Source organism: Chrysochloris asiatica, unplaced genomic scaffold (assembly GCF_000296735.1).
Source record: "Chrysochloris asiatica unplaced genomic scaffold, ChrAsi1.0 scaffold00014, whole genome shotgun sequence".
NCBI lineage: Eukaryota > Metazoa > Chordata > Mammalia > Afrosoricida > Chrysochloridae > Chrysochloris > Chrysochloris asiatica.
This window is the reverse complement of record NW_006408532.1, coordinates 10414358-10436759: the sequence shown is the minus strand read 5'-3', so window position 1 is coordinate 10436759 and position 22402 is coordinate 10414358. Positions and strand designations below refer to the sequence as shown.

The window sequence follows — 22402 nt, the reverse complement described above, 5'->3', positions numbered from 1 at the left end:
CTGAGCTTGTACTTTCCATTCCACCTGAATTCAAATCCACATTCTATCATTTACCAACTGTGTGACCTGGGCTGGTTACTTAACGTCTCTGTGCCTCAGTTTCCACACGGTAAAGTAGGGGCAATGTAGTACCTGCCTCATCATATCATATCATAATGACAGCAGCAGCAAACACTAGGATCACATGTGTGATGGCCAAACACGGTTCTAAGAGCTGTACAGGATTCTTAATTAAATTTGACTCATTCTAATTCACTTTGATTAATTAATCGGCATGAAGCACTCAGCACAGTGCCTGGCCATTCTAAGGGTCGTCCAGGTAGTGGTGGTTGTGATCCTTATACCCTTTCATCCTTACAGTCTGGAAAGATGCCCTCTGGCCCTTCCCATCTATCCCCCCCTTCAGCCCTGTGAGGACCACCCTACAGGTGTACAAACTGGGACCAGAGAGGGAGATCAGCTTGCCCTGAGATTCCAGCCCAGAGAGTGGTGCAGGAAAAAGAAGGAGATGGAGACCTTGGTGAGACCGGTCTGTTCTCCAGGGTCCTGTTCTCACTTCCTGGCCAGATGCTAGGTGAGGAGTCTGGGTCAGTGCCAGGAGAGTACTGGCTGCAGTTGTTACTGCCTTACTGGACCTGGAATCTGAGACCAAATGAAGACTTCCCTCAAGGTCTGGATGGAGATAGGTGCACGCTACCTTCATGCCCCTTGGGGATACACACTCTGACCCACAGGGGACTTGGAGCTTGGAAAGGCTGATGAAATGTCACTCGCTGATGCTAACTCGTAAGGCGTGTAATTAAGTGCCCTCTTAATCAAGAGTAATCAGATCGGCAGGGAAGTACCTGGAGTGTGTGTATATGTGTGTATGTGTTGGAGGGGGGCAACTGAGACCCTTAGGATGTGTACGGAATCACCGAGACTTGGTAGGTAGGGGTGGGAGTGCAGATAGGCCCTGGAAAGAGTAGGAGAAACTTTCCACCTCTCTTCCACTAAGCCAGGGCTGGGGAGAGTCTGGCCCAAGGGAAGGCCTGTGAATCATTTGGTCTGGCCCTGCCAAGGGAACTGCAGTTTCAGCCATCACATTAGGGGTGAGTTAATTAAATGTTTGATCAAATATAGCAGGATAATTTTTAAGTTGATAATTTTGTATGGCCCATGAATAGATTTTATAAATATCCAACTAGCCCTTGACAGAAAAAAGGTTCCCCACCCCTGCACTAAGCCAAGAAGCATTTATTGAGCTATTATGTGCTAAAGGCCTGGTAGCAAGGTGTTGGGCTGCTAACTGCAAGATCAGTGGTCTAAACCAAAGGAGAAAGATGAGACTGTCTGCCCCTTGAAGATTTACAGTCTCTTAAACCCTATGGAGCAGTTCTGCTCTGTCCTGTAGGGCGGCTATGGTCAACACAACAGCAGTGAGTTGGGATTTTTGTTGTTATGTGCTGAGTCCTAACCCATTAGCAACATAGCACAGACACACTACTCTTACAGAGTATCCACCCTGGAGGGTGGACAGACAAGGAAATAGGCAGCTGGGGCACACAGAGTGATAAACACCAAAAAGGGGGTGCCTGGGCTGGCAAAGAGTTGGTGGTCTTCCTAAGGAGGTAAGACCTGAAAACTGAGCAGGAAGTAGGCAGGTGGTGAGGAAGTGTCTCAGGCAGAGGGAACAGTATGCAAAGGTTCAAAGCCAGGTTCAGGGAAGCGCAAGTACCACACCTGGTCTGGCTAGAGCAGAGTCTGAGGGAGTGTGGGTCCATCGCTTCCAAGGCAGAAGAATCCCCAGACTCTCCCAGACTCCTGCAATCTTTCCACTAGCATTCAGCTCAAGGCCCCTGTGTTTGAAAAGCATAGTGCAATCAAAGACAATCGAGAAAGTCAGATACTGCCAAGTGTCAGTCCTGTTTTCTGCTAAACACAAACCTGCAGAAAGAAGGAAGTAGCTCGGATCAAACACACACACCGATGGTTGTTCACCAACCACCACTTTATGAGCCCCCTCAACTTCTCCCACCATTCTTCCCCTGCTCCAGGGCTCAAAAGGATCCATGCCCTGACCACACAGGCTGCTTATGAGCTGCACGTGGACCTGCAGGACTTTGACAACAGCACGGCCTATGCCCACTATGGGAGCTTTGGCGTGGGCTTGTTCTCTGTGGACCCTGAGGAAGATGGGTACCCACTAACTGTGGCTGAATACTCGGGTACTGCAGGTAAGGGTCCAGGCTGCAACAGGGAATGGTGAAGGGCTAGGGGTACAGCACGTGGAAAGTCCAAGGAGGTCCCTCCCACTGGACCAAGCATCTCTGCCTTCTGGCCTCCACACCTTAGCAGAGGTATGAAGCCAGCAGAGCCAGGATTGTTCAACCATTTTGCAGATGAGAAAGCTGAGCCCAAGGCCAGGAATCAGGAGTCTCTAAAGTACAGTGGCTCAACCTTTTGGACTGGGGTTTTTCTCAGGAAATCGTGAGTTAGGAGGGAGACATGTGGCCTATATGCAGGAGCTCCATTAGGATACCATCGGTACATGTGAACTTACATGAACACACCTGGGTGTGAGTGTACATGTGTGTACCAGTGTGCATAGACAGTGTATGTACACACACCTGACTTGTGTGTTTATGCTCAATATAACGTGAGAATGCACTCATGTGGCTGTGCTTGCATGTGTACGCATGTATCCCGTGTGAACACACGCGTGTATGCCTGCCTGTACAGGTGACTCCCTCTTGAAGCACAGCGGCATGAGGTTTACCACCAAGGACCGAGACAGTGACCACTCAGAGAACAACTGCGCTGCCTTCTACCGTGGCGCCTGGTGGTACCGCAATTGCCACACATCCAACCTCAATGGGCAGTACCTGCGTGGCGCTCACGCCTCCTACGCTGATGGTATCGAGTGGTCTTCCTGGACCGGCTGGCAATATTCGCTCAAGTTCTCCGAAATGAAGATCCGGCCGGTCCGGGAGGACAGCTAGACCCACCCCCTTCAAGCCCCGCCCCTCTCTGCCCCGCCCACCCCCTCCTGCTTGTCTGTTCTTCAGCCCTTGCATCCATGACCAGCCCGCCAGTCTGGGTGGGCCAGCCCAGCCCTCCTCCCACACTAAGCCCCCTGGGCGGATGAGGTCATACATCGCCTTATCATTGCCTCCACCCAGTAATTTGGCAACAAATATCTCTTGCCTCTGTTCATGGGAGGCAAACTTGATGAAAATTTCTATCTGCCCAGATTTTGAGTCCTGTGCGAAGTGTCTGCCATCTCCTGATCAGGACAGATGAGTCTGCACACACACCCGGGCTCTGGCCGGTACCCTGTCTGTGCCTCCACTTGGCCAGCCCCCACACTCAACATTATAGGGGTGCAGAGAGTAGGGGTGCCCATAACCCATGGATTCCCTCTAGCAGATCAGAAGGGGGACTCTTAGCCTCGCTAAGGTTTTGACCTTCACGCCCCGGGTTTCCATGGTGCCTGGAGTTCCCATTCTCTTTAGAGGACCTCTGAGTGACTGGTGTTGGGGGCTGCCATGTTCCACCATGCCTCTAAAGCCAGGCTGGGGTACAATGCCTGCGGGGAGCAGATCCAGAAGCCTGCTCCCACCACATCCACCCACACCTTACCCCTGTGTCCTACAGGCCTGGGAAATCTTCAGTCTCGTTGGGTATTATGCCTACCCCACCCGTCCAGATCAACTGAGCTCCAAGTCAGCTCCTGCCCAGCCTCCACCTTCCTCCTGCCTGGGGTACAGGGAAGTCGACCCCGTACTGTTTACTCCTGAATCATTGAGCGTCTCTGGATTTTCGAAGCTGGGACAGGACATGCACCACCACATTAGAGAGAATCCAGAATTCTAGGGCCTCTGTGAGTCAGACCTAGGCCTGGAGGGATTTGTTGGTTGCCACCCCATCTGTCCCCAGATGCCTCCGTCTGCGAGGAGGTCGCCCCCTGCTGGTGGCTGTGATCACTGCACTGACACCTTTGGCACGCTCGGGCTGAGGTACAGAGGGAAAGGAGGGCCCCACTGGAAAATGGGGCAGGGGAAGTGGGGGGACTGAGTCACCAATCAAGCTAAGTTCTTCAGAGACATTTCCTCACTGAACCCTTCCAACACCCGAGGTACTATTACTGATTGCCCCCGTACTCCCACATACCCGGCGGTGGTAGGTTCAATTCTGACGCACTATTAGTAGAACTGCTCTATGGGATTTCCGAGGCTGTAAATCTTTATGAGAGCAGAAAGCCTCTGCTTTCTCCTGAGGAACAGCTGGTGGGTTTGAACCCTTGATATTATTAGTAGTTTAATGCTAAACCCATTACAATGCCAGTGCCCTCACATAGGTAGGAAGCAAAGGGTCCAAGGGGGAGCCACAGGTCACCAAAAAAGGTAGGACTGGGACCCAGGTCTTAGTCCAGGACCCCCACCTTTAACTGCCTGCCCAGCAACCTTGGGTCCCTGAGCCAAACACGACTGTTTTTCCAAGTTCTGGTTTGTGGGGCCCTGATGTAAGGGAGGGGCAGGGACCTCACTGATGGACAGCACCAGCTGACTCCTCTGAAGGCAGGAGAGGGACCACTGTCCTCTAAAGGCAGAAGAGGGGCCACTACACCTACAGGCAGGTAGGTGGGGGCTGTGGCAGGTAGGCCAGCTCTCTGTGCCCTCCCACCAAAGTTTGCACTTGAGTAATAATAAATCAGAGTTGGCCAAAGGTGGCAGGAAAAGCCAGGGTGTCCCTGTCTTGTCATGTGACCTGGGCAGCTTCCTCCAGCCCTACACTGGTCACCAGTATTTACCAAATGCTTGATCGACAAGTGCTATGTTGAACACTGCCCTGGGTGATAGACAAGACAAGTCCCTGCCCTCTTGGCACATGCAACTGGAGGCAGAGATGACCAAGAAACAGGCAGTGACAGTCCAGTGTGACCAACTGGGAGAAGGGAGAACAGACCAGGGGCTGGGGGTAGGGGGAGAGTAGGGGAAGGTGTGAGCAGAAGGACCACATAGGCTCTTATGAAATCCCCATCCTCTGGCCCTTCCTTCTTCCTCTAGAAATCAAGAGATGTGGCCCAGCCTGGCTGCTGCCCCCTCTCACTATAGCAGAGATGGAGTGAACCCCCAAGTTCTCACCCCTTGAAACTGCTCCGCCTCCGGCCCTGGGTTGGATCGGTCCGCTGCTGCAAGCCTTGTAGTGCCAGGTGCTGTTTAGGAAGTGCTAAGCGTTTTCTGATCTGTCATCAAACAAACCCCCAGTGAGTGTGATGCTAAAGGCTCCACAGAAATGCGTGTACATCAGGAGGCACAAAGTGGCCGTGCCAGGACTTGGCTGTGGAATAGACAAGCTGTAGCTCAAGGCTTGGCAGAGGGACGTGGGGGTGGCCTGTAGGAGCCTGTGATCCAAGTCCAGGCACCATGTGTCCGCAAGTTCCAGACACACTGGATACCCATTCCTTCCAGAGTTCCATTACTGGCCTAGAACATCAGCCCTACTCCCAGCTCAGGATTGGCACTACAGCTCACCTACCCAGTTCTGACTGGATGGACATATCCCCCAACTTTGTGGTGGGGAAAGACAAGACCAGAGAACCCCTACCCCTGCTATCTTCCTAAAGGGCAATCCTTTCCAGGGCTGGTGCTGAGACAAATGTTCACCACACACCTGCTCTGGGCTGGGAAGGGTCTGGCCTCATGGAGTTGTGGTCAACACAAAAGGCCATCACCTGAGACACCGCTGAACATAGGAATTCTGCAGATCACAGCTTGGGAGCCAACCTCTCATTTCACCACTGAGGAAACTAAGACACAGAGAGGGCCCAGGGCTTCCCCGTGGTTTACTGAGTGACCCACTGCTGCCTCCATCCTCAGACAACCAGGAAGAAGATTCTAGGAGAACCAGGGAGAGGGCAGCTCTACTGATCCTGGAGGGATGAGTACTGGTGATCAGATCAAGATACCAGCGCTTGCCAGTGCTCACCAGGGATCTACTGTCATTGTCCCCCAACCCCGTCTTGCTGGGTCCAATTTGACATTTGATGATGGGCAACTGTGGTCCATGACCAAGTCTCCTCACCTACTTTCCCTCTTCCACTAATGTGGAGAGTATGCTACGTTGGGGGAGGAGATGTCTCCGTACTGAGATCTTGAGACAATGCACTTAGCCCCCTCGCCAGAGTTTCTGGAACTTTTTTTTTTTTTTAATGTTTTATTGTGAGTTATGATAGTTTACATGGGAGAACATTAGCTTTATATTCACCCTATGTTTCATTGCCATGGTTACAATCCCCTCCATGCATCATCAACCAAACAAAGGGTATACACTATAAGCCTGCCCCCCAGTCCTCAGCACACAGTCCCTCTCCCTCTCTAGGTCTAAAGTCCCCAACTGCTCCATCTCTCCACGTCATCGTCTCTGCCTCCGTCTCTGGCATCACTGCTTCTCTGGGTACGGTCCTGCTCTCCACTCTTCTCCCTTGATGGTCCCAGGGACCTCTGCTCCTAGACTGCAAAGTCAATCACTCCCCTCCTTGCTACAAAACATCTACCTTTCCATTTCCAACCCTCACAATCAGTCCTGATAATAATTATTCACTATTGTATCACAAGAGACCTATCCACATTTCCTTTCATCAGCCTTGCCTAGACAGACTGGATACTACTCATTGGAGATTCTACCTTCTGGATCTAGGCTCCCTCTTGAAAGCTTGTAAGCCAGTCGCTACTTGACTTTGTAGCGCCCCCCCCCCCCCACTTTGGATAGCCAATGTCCAAGTTACACATCCCTGTCAACCCTGTGTATGGAGAGAGTGGGAATGATCCTTGCTGTATTTGTTCCCTCTTTTGAGCTACTGCATCCATAGGTGTAGGTCAAGTTCATCAAATTGTATCACATTACTCTTTTTTAGTTTCTGGTACTTCTTGACAAGCATAGATAGTTATGTTCTTTGGGACCAGCCAGTGACCTCATCCCTGCCACCAAACAGAGTGCCTCTCAGAGTTGAACCAAAGGCCATCAGCAAGTTGCTGAGCTCCGCATACAGAGGGTAGAGGGACCCTTGATTTTTTTGCTGGTGTTGTCAGTAAGAGAGATAAGGGCAGAGCTGTGAGCAGCTCTCAAATTGGGGTTTTCTCCTGAAGCCGAATGCAAATTTTATGATGATTTTCTTCAGGGTAGAAGCAATGTTACAGCTCTTTCTGGTCCCCTTGCTGCACCCACCCTTGCCCAGGCAGGCCCTCTGGTTGTCTGGGAGCTGGGAGTACGAGGCCCTGTCACCCTGGGGCCCGTCTCTGAACAGGTAGAGATTTGGAGGATTAGTGAGAACATGAAACCACAGCCTGAATCTGCTCACTCACTCAAGCCTGGTCCCGGGAGGAGGATAAGAGGTGGCTAGGAACCCTGGCCAGGAAATGGGCGGGCAGGGAGCATATGAGCAAGACTGACACCCAGTCACAGAGCTCTGTCCTGTGGAGTTTGGGGTATAGCGAGCAGGCAGGATGCCACCACAGGACACACACCCAGGTGACTGGGGTCTGTTTCCTCATCTACTTGTAGGGAGAGGTTGCTCCCAAGCCCTGAGTGCACCAAGCAGCTGGTAGCACTCAGTTAACTCCAGAGCAGAGATCTGACCTCCCGCGGGATGGGGCTCTGGTTACATCAGCCTTCTGTTTACCAAGGTATTCTTGAGTGCATCTGGGCCTGGTCACACAAAGTGGGCTAGTGTATGGGGGCCCCATGCTGGTGAGTGAGTTCCAGGGCCAGCACAGCATCTGAGGCCCTGGTGGACAGATGAACAGATGGGTCTGGCATGAACTGCACTTGGTCTAAGCTGTGTGTGCTCATATTTTATGTGCTCTTGTCTCCAGTAAAGTCTAGTGGTGGCCTGGCCACTGCCTCTGAGCCTGTCCTGCATCCACGTGAGAGCCCAGGTTCAGCCAGACTGTAGTATCCCCAGACTTCCACCTCTCAGAAACTTTATTACAGCATCCAAACCACTTTTTCTGGGGATAGTTCTCCATCCTCGTTAGCTGCCCAGAACCCTCTGGCTGAGCCTCCGGGTTTCATAAAGAGAGATGGTGCCCAGACCTGGCTGGTAGTTCAGGGGCCTCTCAGGTCAGGTGACAGTGAGGTCAGCCTTCTACACTAGCCACATTAACACAGGGCAAATCCTTCTGGCCTAGGCTTCTGTGCATCTGACCAGTCCCTGGGTGATAAACCAGTCCCTGTGGCTCTCTCTTACAACTAGGAAGAGTTCTGAGGAGTTAAGATTCTTCATTAAGAACTAACAGTCCCTAATGGCTATTTATTCATAAAACCAATTGGAGACTTAAGGACCAAACAATCCCCTGAGTTTATTTAATGGAATCCAGTATTTATCGAGTGCCATATTGGAGGCCCTGTGCAGGGCTGGTGGGAAAAACCCTCGTCATGAGTGTCATGAGCTCTGTCTGACCGCAGTCTTGGTGACCAGGCCTCAACCCCCACACCTGATTGGGGAACACAAGCTGGTGCTTCACACCCGCCCCTGCTATGGCAGCGAGGCCTCAATCTGAGCTATAAGAGATTTCAAGCACCAAGAACAATGGTTTCCAAATCCAGGTTCAGAGAACGTTAATCCCACTATCTCTTCCCCTCCAAAAGTGCTCTTGGTAAAAATGTGTGGAGTGTCACTCGGGCAGACATGCGTTTACTGTTCTGTCAGGAAGTGAGCATTGTGTTCGCTTCATCCAGCATCTACCAGACACACTTGACCTCACAGAACTCACAGTGTGGAGGGGAGAGACCAGAGCAGGGAGTGACGAACAATCATACCACCCCATCTCCCGGTCCTTTGTCAAGACCTGCTGCTGCATGTGCAACATGCCACCCAACATTGGGTCCCCCACTCTAAGACGGCCCCTCCCCAACATGTCCTGCCTCTGTCACCCCTTGCAGGCGCCAGAAGCTTCCTCTGCTTCCACTATATTTGTTTGCTCCTGCTGTTTTCCTAGCTTTATGGGGTCCTCTCTCCTCCCACCCACCACCATATCCAATATTCACACTTCTCATTAGCTCTGAACTCTGCCTCATCCCCACCTCTAACCAGCAACCTTGTCCAGGTCCCTCCTCTCTCACCTGGGCAACTCCCCTGCTAACTGGGCTCTTACTTCCATCCATCTCAGCAGCCGTGCTCCCCCCCACCCCCACAACACACACACTCTATCTCCATATGACAGCAAGGATCCTCTCAAGCAGCTGCAGCCCAGGATCCTGTCTGTGGGCAGAGCCCACTCCCACGCCACTCTTGGCAAAGTGCCTCTGCCTGGATAGGGTTTAGCTGAACCACAGGAGATGGCTGACATGTAACCCTTTCTGACTTCCCCACCTAGGCCGAGCAGGCTGCCTGTTTCCCTGCCAGCTTCTTATAGGGCTCACAGAGCCTGGTGGGGCAGGTACAGGACTCACTGAGGTGCTCACTGCCACTAGCCCCATGCCTCCCCCACCAAGGATGAGGGCAGTCCACCCCTGATCTCACCAGACCTTCCCCACCTCTGCTTCAGGGTCCATTGAGAAGATTCAATAAACTCGATGACACAGATTGCTAGAGCTGACAGGGCCATCCCTCTCAGGGGTGTTTAGCATTTTAGCCACAATGTATACTATAGCATGGGAAGAAATTTCCGGAGGCAGCGCAGAGAAGGAATGTCAGTTGCTAAAGACCCCAAGAGGCTGGTGGCTTGGTGTGAAGGGCTGTCTGTGCTCTCGTTAGCAGTAGCAACAGCATGCAGTGACTGAATACAGCCCACATGCCCACCTCATCTCTGGTTCCCTCGGAAGCTTACTCAAGCCTCACACTTCTGCTGAGGGGGGCACTGCTGTCACCCCAACCACAGGTAGAAGAGCAGAGTTCAAAGTGGAGGGACTCTTCCAAGGTTGCAGCAGGTACATGGCTGAGCCGGGAGTGGAACCCAGTTGTCTGGAGCTTAACACAGCCAGGCTGGGTCAACCTGACAAGCCCTGCCCTTGATGTCAACTTCCTGCTCCCACTCCTGGACAAGAAGAGGATGGATCTCCAGGCAGTTTGGACATCTTGGAACTAGTCTCCAGGGAGGACAACACTAGATCCCCTTCTTGCACAGGCCTGGGGCCTCCCCCGGGGTTTCCCTTGGTAGCATGAAAGACCTTTTTGTTGGAAGTGGGCCCTTGCCACTCTAACACAGTCCTGATTGCCCCTGAACTTCCTGGAACCCAGACTTGCCCATCAGCAGCTGCTAGAGACTCAGTGTCTCAGGGTGGCAGAAGTAGTGGTGAGTTCTCACCTCTCCTGCTGTTCACTAGTTGGGGGTTCATTCCCTGGGTCAGGGGAAGAGGCTTACAGAATCAAAGGAAATGCATCTGAAAACAATCTCTCAGGTCAAATGTGTGTGTAGAATCAGGAAGTTTGGCACCAACTCAAGCATCTGTGTGGTTTCAGTCACCACTACCCAGAGGGTCATGTGAAGCGCATGACAGGGGCCTCACCCACGAGGGGCCTCATGTGGCTCAGTCCCCATTCCAGACCAGTACCCAATACTTGGGACTGTCTGTGACCACTTCCCAAAGCCCCAGGCCTGTTTGGAAAGATGGCCCTGTGACCTGGGTCAGGGCTGTTTGCCCAGTAAAATCTTTTCTTGGAACCCAATGTTTGTCCAACAGAGGCAAGTGGAGGCCCTCGGGGTTTGACCCCCTCACCTTCCCTCCCCATCCATAACCAGAGGAATTCTGCAGAACACAGCTCGGAACCTCAGAGGCAGAAGAGGGTCCAAGGCCTTGCAGTGTGTTAGTGAACTACTGCTGGCTGCATCCCCTGGCTAACTAACTATGGAGAAAACATGATACCATGTACCCTTGTGCACAAATGAACCAACAGACCATGTGATGCTCACACACAGGGCTGAGAGAAAACGGAGCTGGGAGGAGCGGCAGGCCCAGCTGCAGTGATGGAGGTGGGTTCTGGCCAGAATGGTTTTGGCTTTTCCTGCACTTGGCAGACAAGCATACACTCTGCCAAGGCAGACCACCCCCACCCCCAAAAAGAACCCAGAGTGTTACCCAAGGAAGAAGTCCCAAATCTGTCCTTTCCCTGACCCCCCTGCTCTCTTCAGGCAGAGTCAAGGGGAAACAGCCTGGGACAAAAAACACTCACACACTTCGTTAGAAGTGGGCATTGGGCCTACTTCTGACCTGCCAGGTTTTAGCCTTTTGAGCCGGGTTCCCCCATATAGAAGGAAATAAAAATTCCAGCTTGCTTCCTGTGATCACTGAGAGAGGAAAAGGTGTCCTCGAAGCTTTCTCTGTTCCTGAGTGGAGGCCACCACAGGATTCAGGGGGCAGGTCAGCTGGGCCCCCGCTGCAGTCTCACAGCACCTGACCGCCCTGTGGCTTGCTCCTCAGTGGAGGAAAAGCCAGGCCAGGTGAGAAGCAGGGAAGAACAGCTGAGGCTGGGGTGGAGGAAGTGGTCCTGCTGTACAAGCCAGGCATTTGCCTTCTTGGCACCTCACACTGGTCTCCCACAGACACGTCCCTGACACAACTCAGGACACCAGGCTGAGTGACAGGAAGGGGGGTGGCTAGGGGTGCCTCCTGGATGCCCAACCACATCCGGGACTTCTGCCTTGCAGGTCCCTCTGCAGAGGGCACCCAGGGATGCCCCTAGGACTACACACAGGGCAGACAGAGGACACATCAGACTGCATGAAGTATATCATGGGCAGAGCACCTTGAAACTTCTGCAAGATGGGTGGCCTGAAGCCCTGCCCTGGGCTGTCAGGAGAACTGGAGGAAGACCCACAGACAGCTTCCCAAGGGTTGTCTCCATGACAGTTAGGGGCTGCACAACTCAGTCCTCTTGAGCTCCATACTCATCTGTGGAGACATGGAGCAGGTAAAAACATGCATCACTCCCCACCCTGGCCAGTGAACTTGCCTGAGAGCACCTGGAAGCAAGACATTATACATTTGACAAAACCCACAGAACTGTACAACACAGAGTGAATCCTAATGTGAACTATGGATTTTAGTTAATAAAAATGTATCCATACAGGCTCATCAATTGTAGCAAATGTACCACCAATGGGAGATGTTGACAATTCTATTGTTAACAGTGTGAACTTATGCTGTGGGCCCTGAGAGGTGCTTGTGTATAATCATCACCACCAAGTTCTTCCCACCTCCCACCCAGCACTGTGCTCATTGCCTGATGTATCCCAGCTGGGGGAGGTGAAGTCATCACTCCCCAGCAGACTTGGCTCTGGCCAATGGCTCCATGCCCCACTGCCACAAAAAGCAGGTGTCTCACTGCCTGGGTCAGCCGTTCGGTGACAAATGCTTCTCATTAGGCTCCTGAGCAGATGAAATATGTCCCCAAACAACACTTCAGCACAACTCTATTCGTAATTGACAGACACTGGAAGCAAGGAAGGTGCCCTTTTAATGAGATGGTGAGATGGATAAACAAACTCTGGTACATCCACACAATGGAGTATTATTCAGTGATAAAAAGAAATGAGCTATGAAGTCATGAATCTTAAACGCATCCATATGGGTAAGTGAAAGAAGTCAATCTGAAGAGACATCCTGATTCCATCTAATTGCTGTTTTGATTTTTCTGGGGTACAGTTTATCATTAGTAATATGTACTGCACAATGTTGCAGCTTGTAATTTGTAATTTACTGGTGATCATTCTCAGATGTTCACTTGTAGATGTTCAAAGATTGGATTTATAATAATAAGAATAAAGGCAATAATGAAACTGAAAAAGAAGATATTTAACTTTCATCAGAACCAAATTATGACAACACTGTCAAAAGTTGGGGACTACCTGTATATGACATTCTGGAAAAGGCAAAAATATACAGATAGTAAAGCAATTATACGTTGACAGGGGTTGTGGGGCTGAGGGGTGTGAGAAAGTAAACAGGTGTGGTAGGGGCTTGTTGGGGCTGAGTAAACTATCATGGATGATACTATAGTTCAAGTACACCATTATGCATTTGTCAAAACCCACAGAACTTTACAACTCAAAGTGAATCCTAATGCAAACTAGTTTGTTATTGCTGTTAAGTGCCCTTGTATAGGGTTACCAAGGACTTGCTGGTGAGCTTGAATTGTCAACCTTGTGGTTCAAACTGACCTTGTGGTCTAGTGTTTATTCTACAGCACCCCACCTGGACTCCAATGCAAACTATGAACTTTAATTAATAATAATGTACTGATAACAACTCATCATCAATGGTAGCCAATGGACCACACCAGTGCAAGATGTTAACAGAACTCTGTATGTGAGGAGAGGGAGCATAAGGAAATTCTTTGTACGAGCTGCTCAATTCTTCTGTAAATCTAAAATTGTTTTTAAAATAAAATCTATTAATTACAGACAGAAACTAGCGAGTGGTGATTGCTGGCTTAAATCAACACAGAGCATGAGAGGGAGCGTGGTCATGCTCAATGGCAGGAGGGATGCAAGACATGTCCATCTTCTCTGGAGTGAGGTGTACTCAACAAAGGCAAGCTCATTAGGGTTATTAGAGGTGGGCATCAATGCCTCCTCCAAGAGATTCGAGGGTCCAGAGCTGCGATTCATAGTTAATGATGTTGCCGATCTTCTCCAAACAAGGCAGCCCGCTGGGGAAAGGGCAGCCCCACCTGTCCCTCATCAGACCACATCCTGTTTGTGCAGGGTCTTTTATCAACCCAATCAGCACTACTACCAGCTTTACCAAGATGTCCCAAATGGAATCCCAGGGTCTGGAATGTGCAGCAATCAGGCCACACAAGTGGCAAGTACACTCAGAAGGCCTATTTAAAGCAGGGAGGACCCAGGAACCACATTTCCTGGACAAGAATCCAAAGCAGCTCCACCCAGCCTGGCCCAGGGCCCAAAGATCCACCATCCCACCTGGGGAGAAGGCCAGCAGCACGGTGAGTGCAGAGTCCCTACTGGGAACTCTGGCTCCGGCCCCTGTCTAGATCCGGAGCTGAGGGTGGGTGGGCAGAGGCCGAGAGAGATGGAGACCAGGCCCTCATCATGCCAAGTGCCCAGAGCAAGTGCAGAAGACTGGTCCCCACACGGCTGGAACCCCCGTCCTGTGCTTTTTCTACCACGTGTGGACTTTGGGGTCTGAAGCCTTAACTTGTGTTGGAGCCCGATTTTCAGTGTTGAGTGTCCTTAGCTTCTTTCGGATTCTCAAAGGGGTCCATGGCCCTCCAAATGGGGAGATGGCCTCTTTCTGTTTTCCTTTCTCAAGAGCTAGGGTAGGTTCGTTCATCTGGGTACAACACGCCAAATGGAGTGCTCTCCACCATAGGAGTGGGGGGAAAAGGGTGTCCTCCTCCACAGGCCACCTGGTGAGCAGCCCAGCGGCCTCGCACTCTGCCCAGGTGGGAAGACTTTCCCTATAGCACAAGTCTGGGAGATGAGAGGAACTGAGGGGGACTGGGCTTGGGTAGAGAGAAGAGCTACTTATATTTACTTTTAAAGCTTTCCGGCTGAGTTCACTTCTTTGAAAGGTTTTCAAGGGAACCATTTCTGGACAGAGCTCTGGGGAATTCTGAGCCATCTTCTCCAGAACTGGCTCTTTATTTTGGCCTCAGTTCTACTCCTCAGAGGACAAACCAGCTCTGACCCACTCCTGGTTGGTACCAAAAAGGCTTCCTTTTCGGAAGAAGACAGCAATTACTGCTGAGGCAGGGGCACTCTGGGAAACTATTTCTGCTTCAGACGCTTTACAGGCAGCCGCAGAGGGCACAGTGGAGCCGTTAGAACAGCATCCTGCAGACAAGCCCAATTAGGCTTGGCCTTGAATTCCAGCTCTGCCACTGTAAAGCTATGAGATCTTGAGCGAGTCACTTCTCTACGAGCCGGATTCCTCCTCTGTACAGTAGGGGATCTAACACCCCCTCCTCCAGGATTTTGGTAAGATTGGTCAGATATGTAGGAGCGGCTTCCAAAAATTTGTGGAATATGGAATTACAAGATGATGGAATTTTTCCATGAATTTTTTATAGCCCCCTCATACAGAAAGCATCTCTCACAGGTCTGAAGGACCAAGAATCACCCCACACTAGAATCATGAATCCCAGCACCCCACACTTCCTAGTTGTGTGACCTGGGCAAAATCTTAGTTTTTTTGACAGTTTTCATGCCTGAGAAAATAAGAGCAGCAGTAATTACAAATTAGGTTTATACAACCACACATGTATAGGTTTTGGCTCAGACATGGTCCACCGTCTTCTCATGCTCCCACACCACCACCCCGTCCCCGCCAGCCACCTCTCTGTGAGTTAGGCCAAACCCATCAAATCCGTTTCCTGGTGTCAGGAGCAACTTGTTCTCATGGTAGCCTCATGAGCAGAGTATCCCAGCTAAAGAGTTTAGCTAGACCCGTTTATTATCAGGTTGAAAACTAAGAGAGATTGATGCTTTTAACTTTCTACCCAATGGCTTTGAGATGATATGGCCCAAGAGTCAATAATTATAATAAAAGAAAAATGAACCCCAATTCACTGGGCTCTCCCAGGGACAGCCTGCGCACGGCTGTAAGCCATTCCGGCAGCTGTGGTATTATAGTGCTAAGCTGCCAAGGCAGTCAAATCCAGGGGATTTCAGGAGAGTGAGAGCCAGCCTAATTGGTGCAATCAGCTCTGGATCCTGCTAAGAAAATAAAGGTCTGGTCCCAACCTGTGACACTTCTTAATGCTGATTGGAATCAGGCTCAGCAGAGCCACCAGTTTCTACCTCAATGGCTGCCCAGGCCTGGGGAGGTGCTGTTGACAAGCTGTTGTACAAGGCCCACATGTATAGCCTGTAACCTCCTCTTCTCTCTCCCTCTGGGTCAGATGATTTGTTCGTGCTTCCTGTCCTACGTCCTCCTGCTGCCGCTGGGTGCCTGCTTTCCTTTAGCAGACAGAGCTGAGAGGCGCTGGGCTGACCTGACCCAGGGGTCCCGACCTAACTTCGCGTGGGGTTCCTCTCAGCAGCCAAGAGCTCCCCCTGAGTCGCTGGCCCTGCTCATCATAGCCAAAGAGCTGCCGACATCCGACCAAGAGAGTGCTAGTTTCAGGTTCCGGTTTGGGAGGCAGGATGATGGCAGTGAGGCTACCAGCTTCCTCCCGGCTGATGGCGAGAAGGCCACTGGTCCACTGGGAAACCTGGCTGAAGAGCTCAATGGTTACAGGAAGAAAGGTGGCTTCAGCTTCCGGTTTGGCCGGCGGTGAAGGGTCTGGGGAATCCTCCTGGGACTCTTGCCCTTCTCATTTCACTCCAGTCTGCTCTTTAAGCTTCAAAGACTTCAGTATTATCATCACAGATCATTAGCAGTAGATTTGGTTAGGTGAGTGCTTACTTTTCATTTGCAACTTTGCTAAAGCTAAACAAAAACAGATGGTGACACAAAAGTGACTCAAAGAAAGCTGTATCCTGGTTCAGAAGAAAATGTCTCCTTCCCCTAGTGGTCTGATTCTAAGCAGTCCCCTGGTCCCAGTGGCAAGGAATCGAGGATGCTGCTGGGCAATGAATATGAATAGGCAGAGCTGGCAGTGCTGGCTCCATGTTGAAGGTAGGTGGACTGAGTGATTATAGTGGGGTAATCAAAGTTGTGACAGTCTCCATAGGGACATCTGTGTAGCTGACTTCCACATGCAGCTGTGAATGAGTACATTCCACTGGGTACAAAGTATGGTTCTGAAAGTTAAAAATGAACAACAAAATCTTGTTTCCATCCCATTAACACAAGGTCCCTCTGGCAAGAAAAGCAATGCTCTGGAGTCCAGATGCCACTCTGACCCGACTGCCCATCCCCATGTGATGGTAACTGTCCTTCAATGTGCTATGGTGTCTGCCAAGCCCAAGTCCCCTGGGAGAAGAACTAGTAAGAATACATTTTTGCTACAGCAAGGTTGCATTTCAAATGTTCAAAATAGGAGTGTGTTGTGTGTTGTCCTTTGAAATAAAAGTTGTAGCAACTGCAAAAACCATAATGGGAAGCTCTCTTGACTTTTAACTACAAGTCTTCAGTGCCCTAGGAACTTCATTTTCCTGAGTTGCAAATGCCTTAACTTTGGGGAGATGGAAATTGTGCTGCATATACCCACACACCTCTCTCAGCAGCTCCTTAATTGGCAGTTGGTAAAATACCCATGGTCAAAAGGTAGAGGGAAACACAATGCAGGGTATATTTTTCTCCTCCACTTGACTGTGCCTTGCCTGGACTTCTTAAGAGCAAGCAGCATTTGAAAAACAACTTCACCACCTGGGATAAGCCTGAGCTCAGCCTGGAGCGAGGCAGAGCAGCCCTTTCAAACTCAGCTTTGGTGTTTCCTACATCCCATTCCATGTCAGGTGCCGCGGTCTGATGCTGCTCACACCCCGGCTCACTTCAGCTGCGGAGATGAGAACTTATATTGATGTTACTATAGCAACATCCCCCCTCCTCTTTTTGAGCTGCAGCTTGCCCCTGTTCACAATTGAATAATTTTCCATTGAGCTGTCACAATTAATTGGTGGATTTTTATTAGCCTTTTAGAACCACATTGGGCTGGGCCCAGCGTGCCATCTCGGAGTATTTCACAGTGTTTTCCATGCTATTAGTGACTTGCTTTCCCAGTAGCAGCTCTCAATCCTCAGCAGTCAGAAAGCAACTTCATTAGAGGGTGTCATATCAGAGTCACAAAAGAGCCGAGCTGGCTGGTGAATAGAAATTGGGGTAGCTTAAGATAGGAGTGAACACAGGAGCCAGACCATCACCTTATGATGCTTCTTACACAAAAAAGTCTTGGTACTTGTGCCCTGGGTTTGCTGGGGTGGGGACAAGACAAAGCAAGTCACCAGACTGGAGGACACATGACACTCTGGGATAACTCTGTAAAGCCACCTGCAAATGGGTGCTGTCACTCCCTACTAACATGACACTCTGGTAGGCATTGACAGACACATCCCGTGGTCATTGTTGGTTAATGAGGTAAACCGTTGGCCCTTAAAACCATGGAGGGTAAAATTCTATAAAACCTAGACTCCATCTGTTAATTAAAGACAGCTATGGTCCTGAATGCAAAAAGGCAAGTAACATACGACAGGAACTGGATCAACCCCTCCCTTAACTCTTTCCCACGCACAAAGAAGTTAGAGAACATGCCCAAGAGTGACCAGTGAAACACAATGGACCAAAGGCCCAAGACAGAGGTACGCCCTGGAGCATCCAAACTCCCAATTGAAGGAAGGGAGCTTTCCCCTGGCCACCCCTGCTAGACTACTCCTGCGTGTCTTTATACACACTTCAGGTATTCCCTGGCTGGTTTGTAATTCTATCAGCTTAGATTCACCTTGGCAGAGAAACCCGAGATAAAGTGAGGCGGGGAAGACCTTCAAAGGAGTGGATATACTGTCACTAGGCTTTCATCATTACAAAAATCAACAACAAAGCTGTGCTTCCCAGTTTGCTGGTACATTGGAGCTCAATCAGAACAATCAAAACGGTGAAAGGCATTGATCTGTTAAATCAACTCCCACATATTCGGCTAAATTTAGTCTTTAACCCCCAACCCTACTTTTTAATCAACCTGCTGGTTTCTGCCAAGGACTTTGGGCCCACTCACGCCACCCCACTGCCCTGCCTTGCTCCCAGATGAGGATGACTGCTCAGCAGACGAGCACAAGTGAGACTCAGGAACACATTCTTTTTGGCAGCAGTGAGATTAGGTTCCCCGAGCAGCTCACCCCACCTCTTGTGGTGACTGTCACTCTTGAACCTAGAGCCACCTGAGAGCTGTTTGCATGTTTGTTGCATTTATTTATTCAAGACCCCAAAGTCTCCATGTTGGGTATGAAAATCCTAAAGGTAACTTAGCTATTACAAAGGGAGGAGGAGGAGATCTTTCTTTATCCTTTCTTGAAATCTGTCTGAAGTATTTAAAAAAAAAAAAAAAGACGATGAAGTAGGATGCTGCTGGGACCAACTAGGGCACAGGCAGTCGCTGTAGAAAACTGGGAAGCCACCTTGTCTCAAGCCTTGCTCCAATGTCAAAGATGCTTGTGACAGATTTCACTGAAGAACCCCATGCCAGCAGGATGCTTTTCATCCTGAGAACAGAGAGCTGGGGCACTCATCATGCTGCTGGTGTTGAACCACTCTCTCCCTCAGCCCCTTGGGAATGTCCTCTCCAATAATACCTAAGGTTTTCCTGATGATGTCCCACAATGTTGGGTGAACAAAAAGGGCAGGTGCTAACAGGGACACACTCTAGTCGGTTCTGTCCCCACCTAACGTCTTCTGTACCAAGACAATATTTAGAAACTGACTGCTCAGAACACCTACTTCAGAGATGCAACCTGGCTGTAATTCTTGGTTGTTGCTGTTGAGGGAGGGGCATGGCCCTGGAGCACAGGTATCTGCAGGCCATGTTGTGGTCACCTGCAGTGTATACAAAGCAGTTCAGCACAGTGTGGCTACAGAGCCAGACAGGGCTGGAGGGTAGGCAACACAAACTCATGCTGTGTGACTTTAGGCTTAAGTTGCCTCACATTTTTGAGCCTCAGTTTCCTCACTGTCAAATGAATACAGTGGCAGACCCTCCAGCAGAAAGGGAGTGAGGGTTTCGCTGACAATGTAGCATCCCTGCAACACTGAAAGTGCTCGGATACGGCCTGGTACGGTAAGAGCACTTTTACTGAAGTATCTGAATCTGCACCAATTCTAAGCATAATTTGTTCAATTTCTACCAAGTGACACACCATCAGCCAGATAAAGACACAGAACATAACCCACCCTCAAGTTCCCTTGTGCCCTAACCTAAGCATGGCTCCTGTCCACCCTGGGTCATCCTCCCTCCTGACTTCTAATACCACAGACAAGCTGTGCCTATTACAGGACATTGAAGCTTACAGTGGGACTCCTTTGTGTCTAGCTTCTTTCATTCAAAGCTATGTTTGTGAGACTCGCCTATACTGTCATGTGTGAAGTTTGCCCATTCTCCTTGCTTATAATATCCCAATGTATAAACACTCCAAGTCCACAATTTACTTATTCTCTTTTTTTGATGCACATCTGGACTTTAAAAAAAAAAAAAAGTGTTTAAGAAAAAAAAAAAAAGATTCTGATTTGGTGGCGATCAGACTATCAACAGTAACCCCCCCCCCCCCCACCGTCCAGAACACTTGGTCCTTGGTTGCCCCTTGGTTCAGGATCTTAAGGGCAGGATTCAGAAATATCTAGAAACTTTACACATGTATGCACTTTTCTAGAGCTAGGATCTACATCTTTCATTAGATTCTCAATTTAATTAGTCTATGACTAAGATTGGGAGCTACTGTCTGTCTCAGAATAGCTCAGTTGGCATTCATGGTGGTTCTCACTCGTGAGACAAGAAACTGTCCTCACACAAGTGTAGCTAGTGTTCACTGCATGTCCGTCAAGGTGACTGTGGGCCTCACCACATGTGAACACCGACTCTGAACAAAGAGCTTCACTGCTGAGCCTTGGGAAATGGGGCTGCTGCAAAGCCTCTGTGAATGGTCTACATCTACCATGGAGGATGGAGGGAGCTCATCATGAGCTGCAGGGGTTACTATAATCACTGTGTGTATTCTTTCAGACCTGGGAGTAGTCACTCAAGGAAAGACCCAGGTATCAGTGGAAAAGTCCCAGATTTCAGCTCAGGAGAGCTACCAATCAGCTGTGGTTCCACTTCTAGTGAGCTATGTGATCCCAGGCTGACTCTTGTCTATGAAATGGGAGGGAAGATGGTCAGTCTGGTAAGGTGGGTCCCTCCAGCCCTCACCCTGCTCTGGCATTTCACCCGCATCTCACTGCTAAGGGCTTCTGTAAAGAGGCTTCACTGAACCATGCTCTTCAATATGCTTTGCTGAGCAAGATCTGTATCCTCTGACAAGTCTGCTGGCTTAATAAGTATCATTACCACAGGCCGCTACTTACTTCCCCAACTTCCACTTTCCAAGCTGTCAGCTGGCTTTTAAGTGGAGATGGAACTGAGAAAGAGGCTGCACACCCACCTGACAGTCCCTCTTGGTGAGGAGCTGGGAGAGGCCTGGACATGACCCTCCGATGGCATCTCCAGCCCCTCAGAGGCAAGCCCTCCTCAGCGCCTCCTCGTTTACGCAGAGATTTAGGATACTCAGGCACATAAAACACAGTATATGAGGGGCACAGTGGTGGCCGAGGGCAGTGACAGAGAATGGGTTCAGGTACAGAGATGAAAACATGCGCTTTTGGAAGTGATGAACTCAGTCCAGCCAGGAACTCAGCACGTTTCTTATCTGCCCATGTAAGTGGCACTGTGACAGTCTCTGGGGCCAACCTTCCTGTTCCCTGGCCCATCAGTGTGGCCACACAGACAAGAGCTTGGGCTGCTGGCAAACATGTTTCAAGGACACAGGAAGGACCTGAACTCACAGCAAGGAAACAGCTTGAGAGTAGCTGATAATGACAAAGGCCACACGACACATCTAGGCAGCTGGGCTGCAAATCCAGAGCTCGAGCTGGGAAGTCGGTGCGGTTCCTGCCACAACCCTGCCTGTGCTCTCCTCTGTTCTGCACACTGAGCCTCCAGCTCTGTCAGGAACAGAAAAGCCCTCTCCCTCTCCCACGTGGGCAATGACTCTGCACGACAGGAAGGATTACAGACCAAACCATCTACGGAAAGTTCAAAAGTTGTAAACATGTATTTGTTTAAAAATACTACAAAGGAGAGATTTGGATTCAAAACCACAGAGTCATATACAGAAACAAAATGTATTGGACCAAAAAAAAAGAAAAAGAAAAAGACACCATAAGCATTCCATAAGGGAGAAAGTGGAAAACTATTTACACATCATTTAAAAAAGAGGAAGTCTAAAAAAGTGTATAATACCAAGATATAAATGCAAAATATAGCGGCACATCATGTTAACAAAAAAAAAGAAACCAGTACCTCATCGAAACAGTCCGTCCGGGGGCATCTGTGGGGGGTGGTTTTGCTTTGCTCTGCAAGGCTGCTGGCGGCGTTCTACCACCTCCCTCAGTCTGTGGAACACAGCAGTCTGGGGGGTAGGAGTGACAAAAAGGTGACGTGCTGTGAGAACAGCACAGAGTGATCCAGAAAAGTCAAGTACAAGTTTCAGTGAGTAGTGTGGAAATAGGGCCTGTGCTGGTCACAGGCATGAGAAGACAAGGAACATGGGAAGGGGTCTTCTCTTGGTTTCTCTAAGGGTTGCTTCTGGGCATGACTGTGAGGCCCAGGCAGATGCCTGCATGCTCAGTATCAAGGTTAAGGAGTCCGGGATCCCTGCCCTATGTGTCGAAGTGACAGCACCTGATACCAGACACTAAGGGGTGCTCTCTGAAATACTTTCTGGGGCTTAATTTGTTTGTGGTTTTATGGACAACCCCTAATAGCCCCCAC

At 50.0% G+C, this 22402-nt stretch overlaps 2 protein-coding genes across 2 annotated transcripts in view; both read left to right on the top strand.

Moving 5' to 3' along the window:
• Positions 1-2981, top strand: part of FIBCD1 (fibrinogen C domain containing 1) — a 36310-nt gene extending 33329 nt beyond the window's left edge. Inside the window, exons 7-8 of the mRNA XM_006834990.1 lie at positions 2037-2216; positions 2722-2981. Of these exons, the coding sequence (XP_006835053.1) occupies positions 2037-2216; positions 2722-2981 (440 nt within the window). The remainder of the gene's footprint in view (positions 1-2036; positions 2217-2721) is intronic.
• Positions 2982-4869: 1888 nt separating this feature from the next.
• Positions 4870-16225, top strand: QRFP (pyroglutamylated RFamide peptide). The gene is made up of 3 exons (XM_006834989.1): positions 4870-4959; positions 7220-7288; positions 15848-16225. The coding sequence occupies exons 1-3, from the start codon at positions 4870-4872 to the stop codon at positions 16223-16225; spliced, it is 537 nt and encodes a 178-aa protein (XP_006835052.1).
• Positions 16226-22402: the final 6177 nt, after the last annotated feature.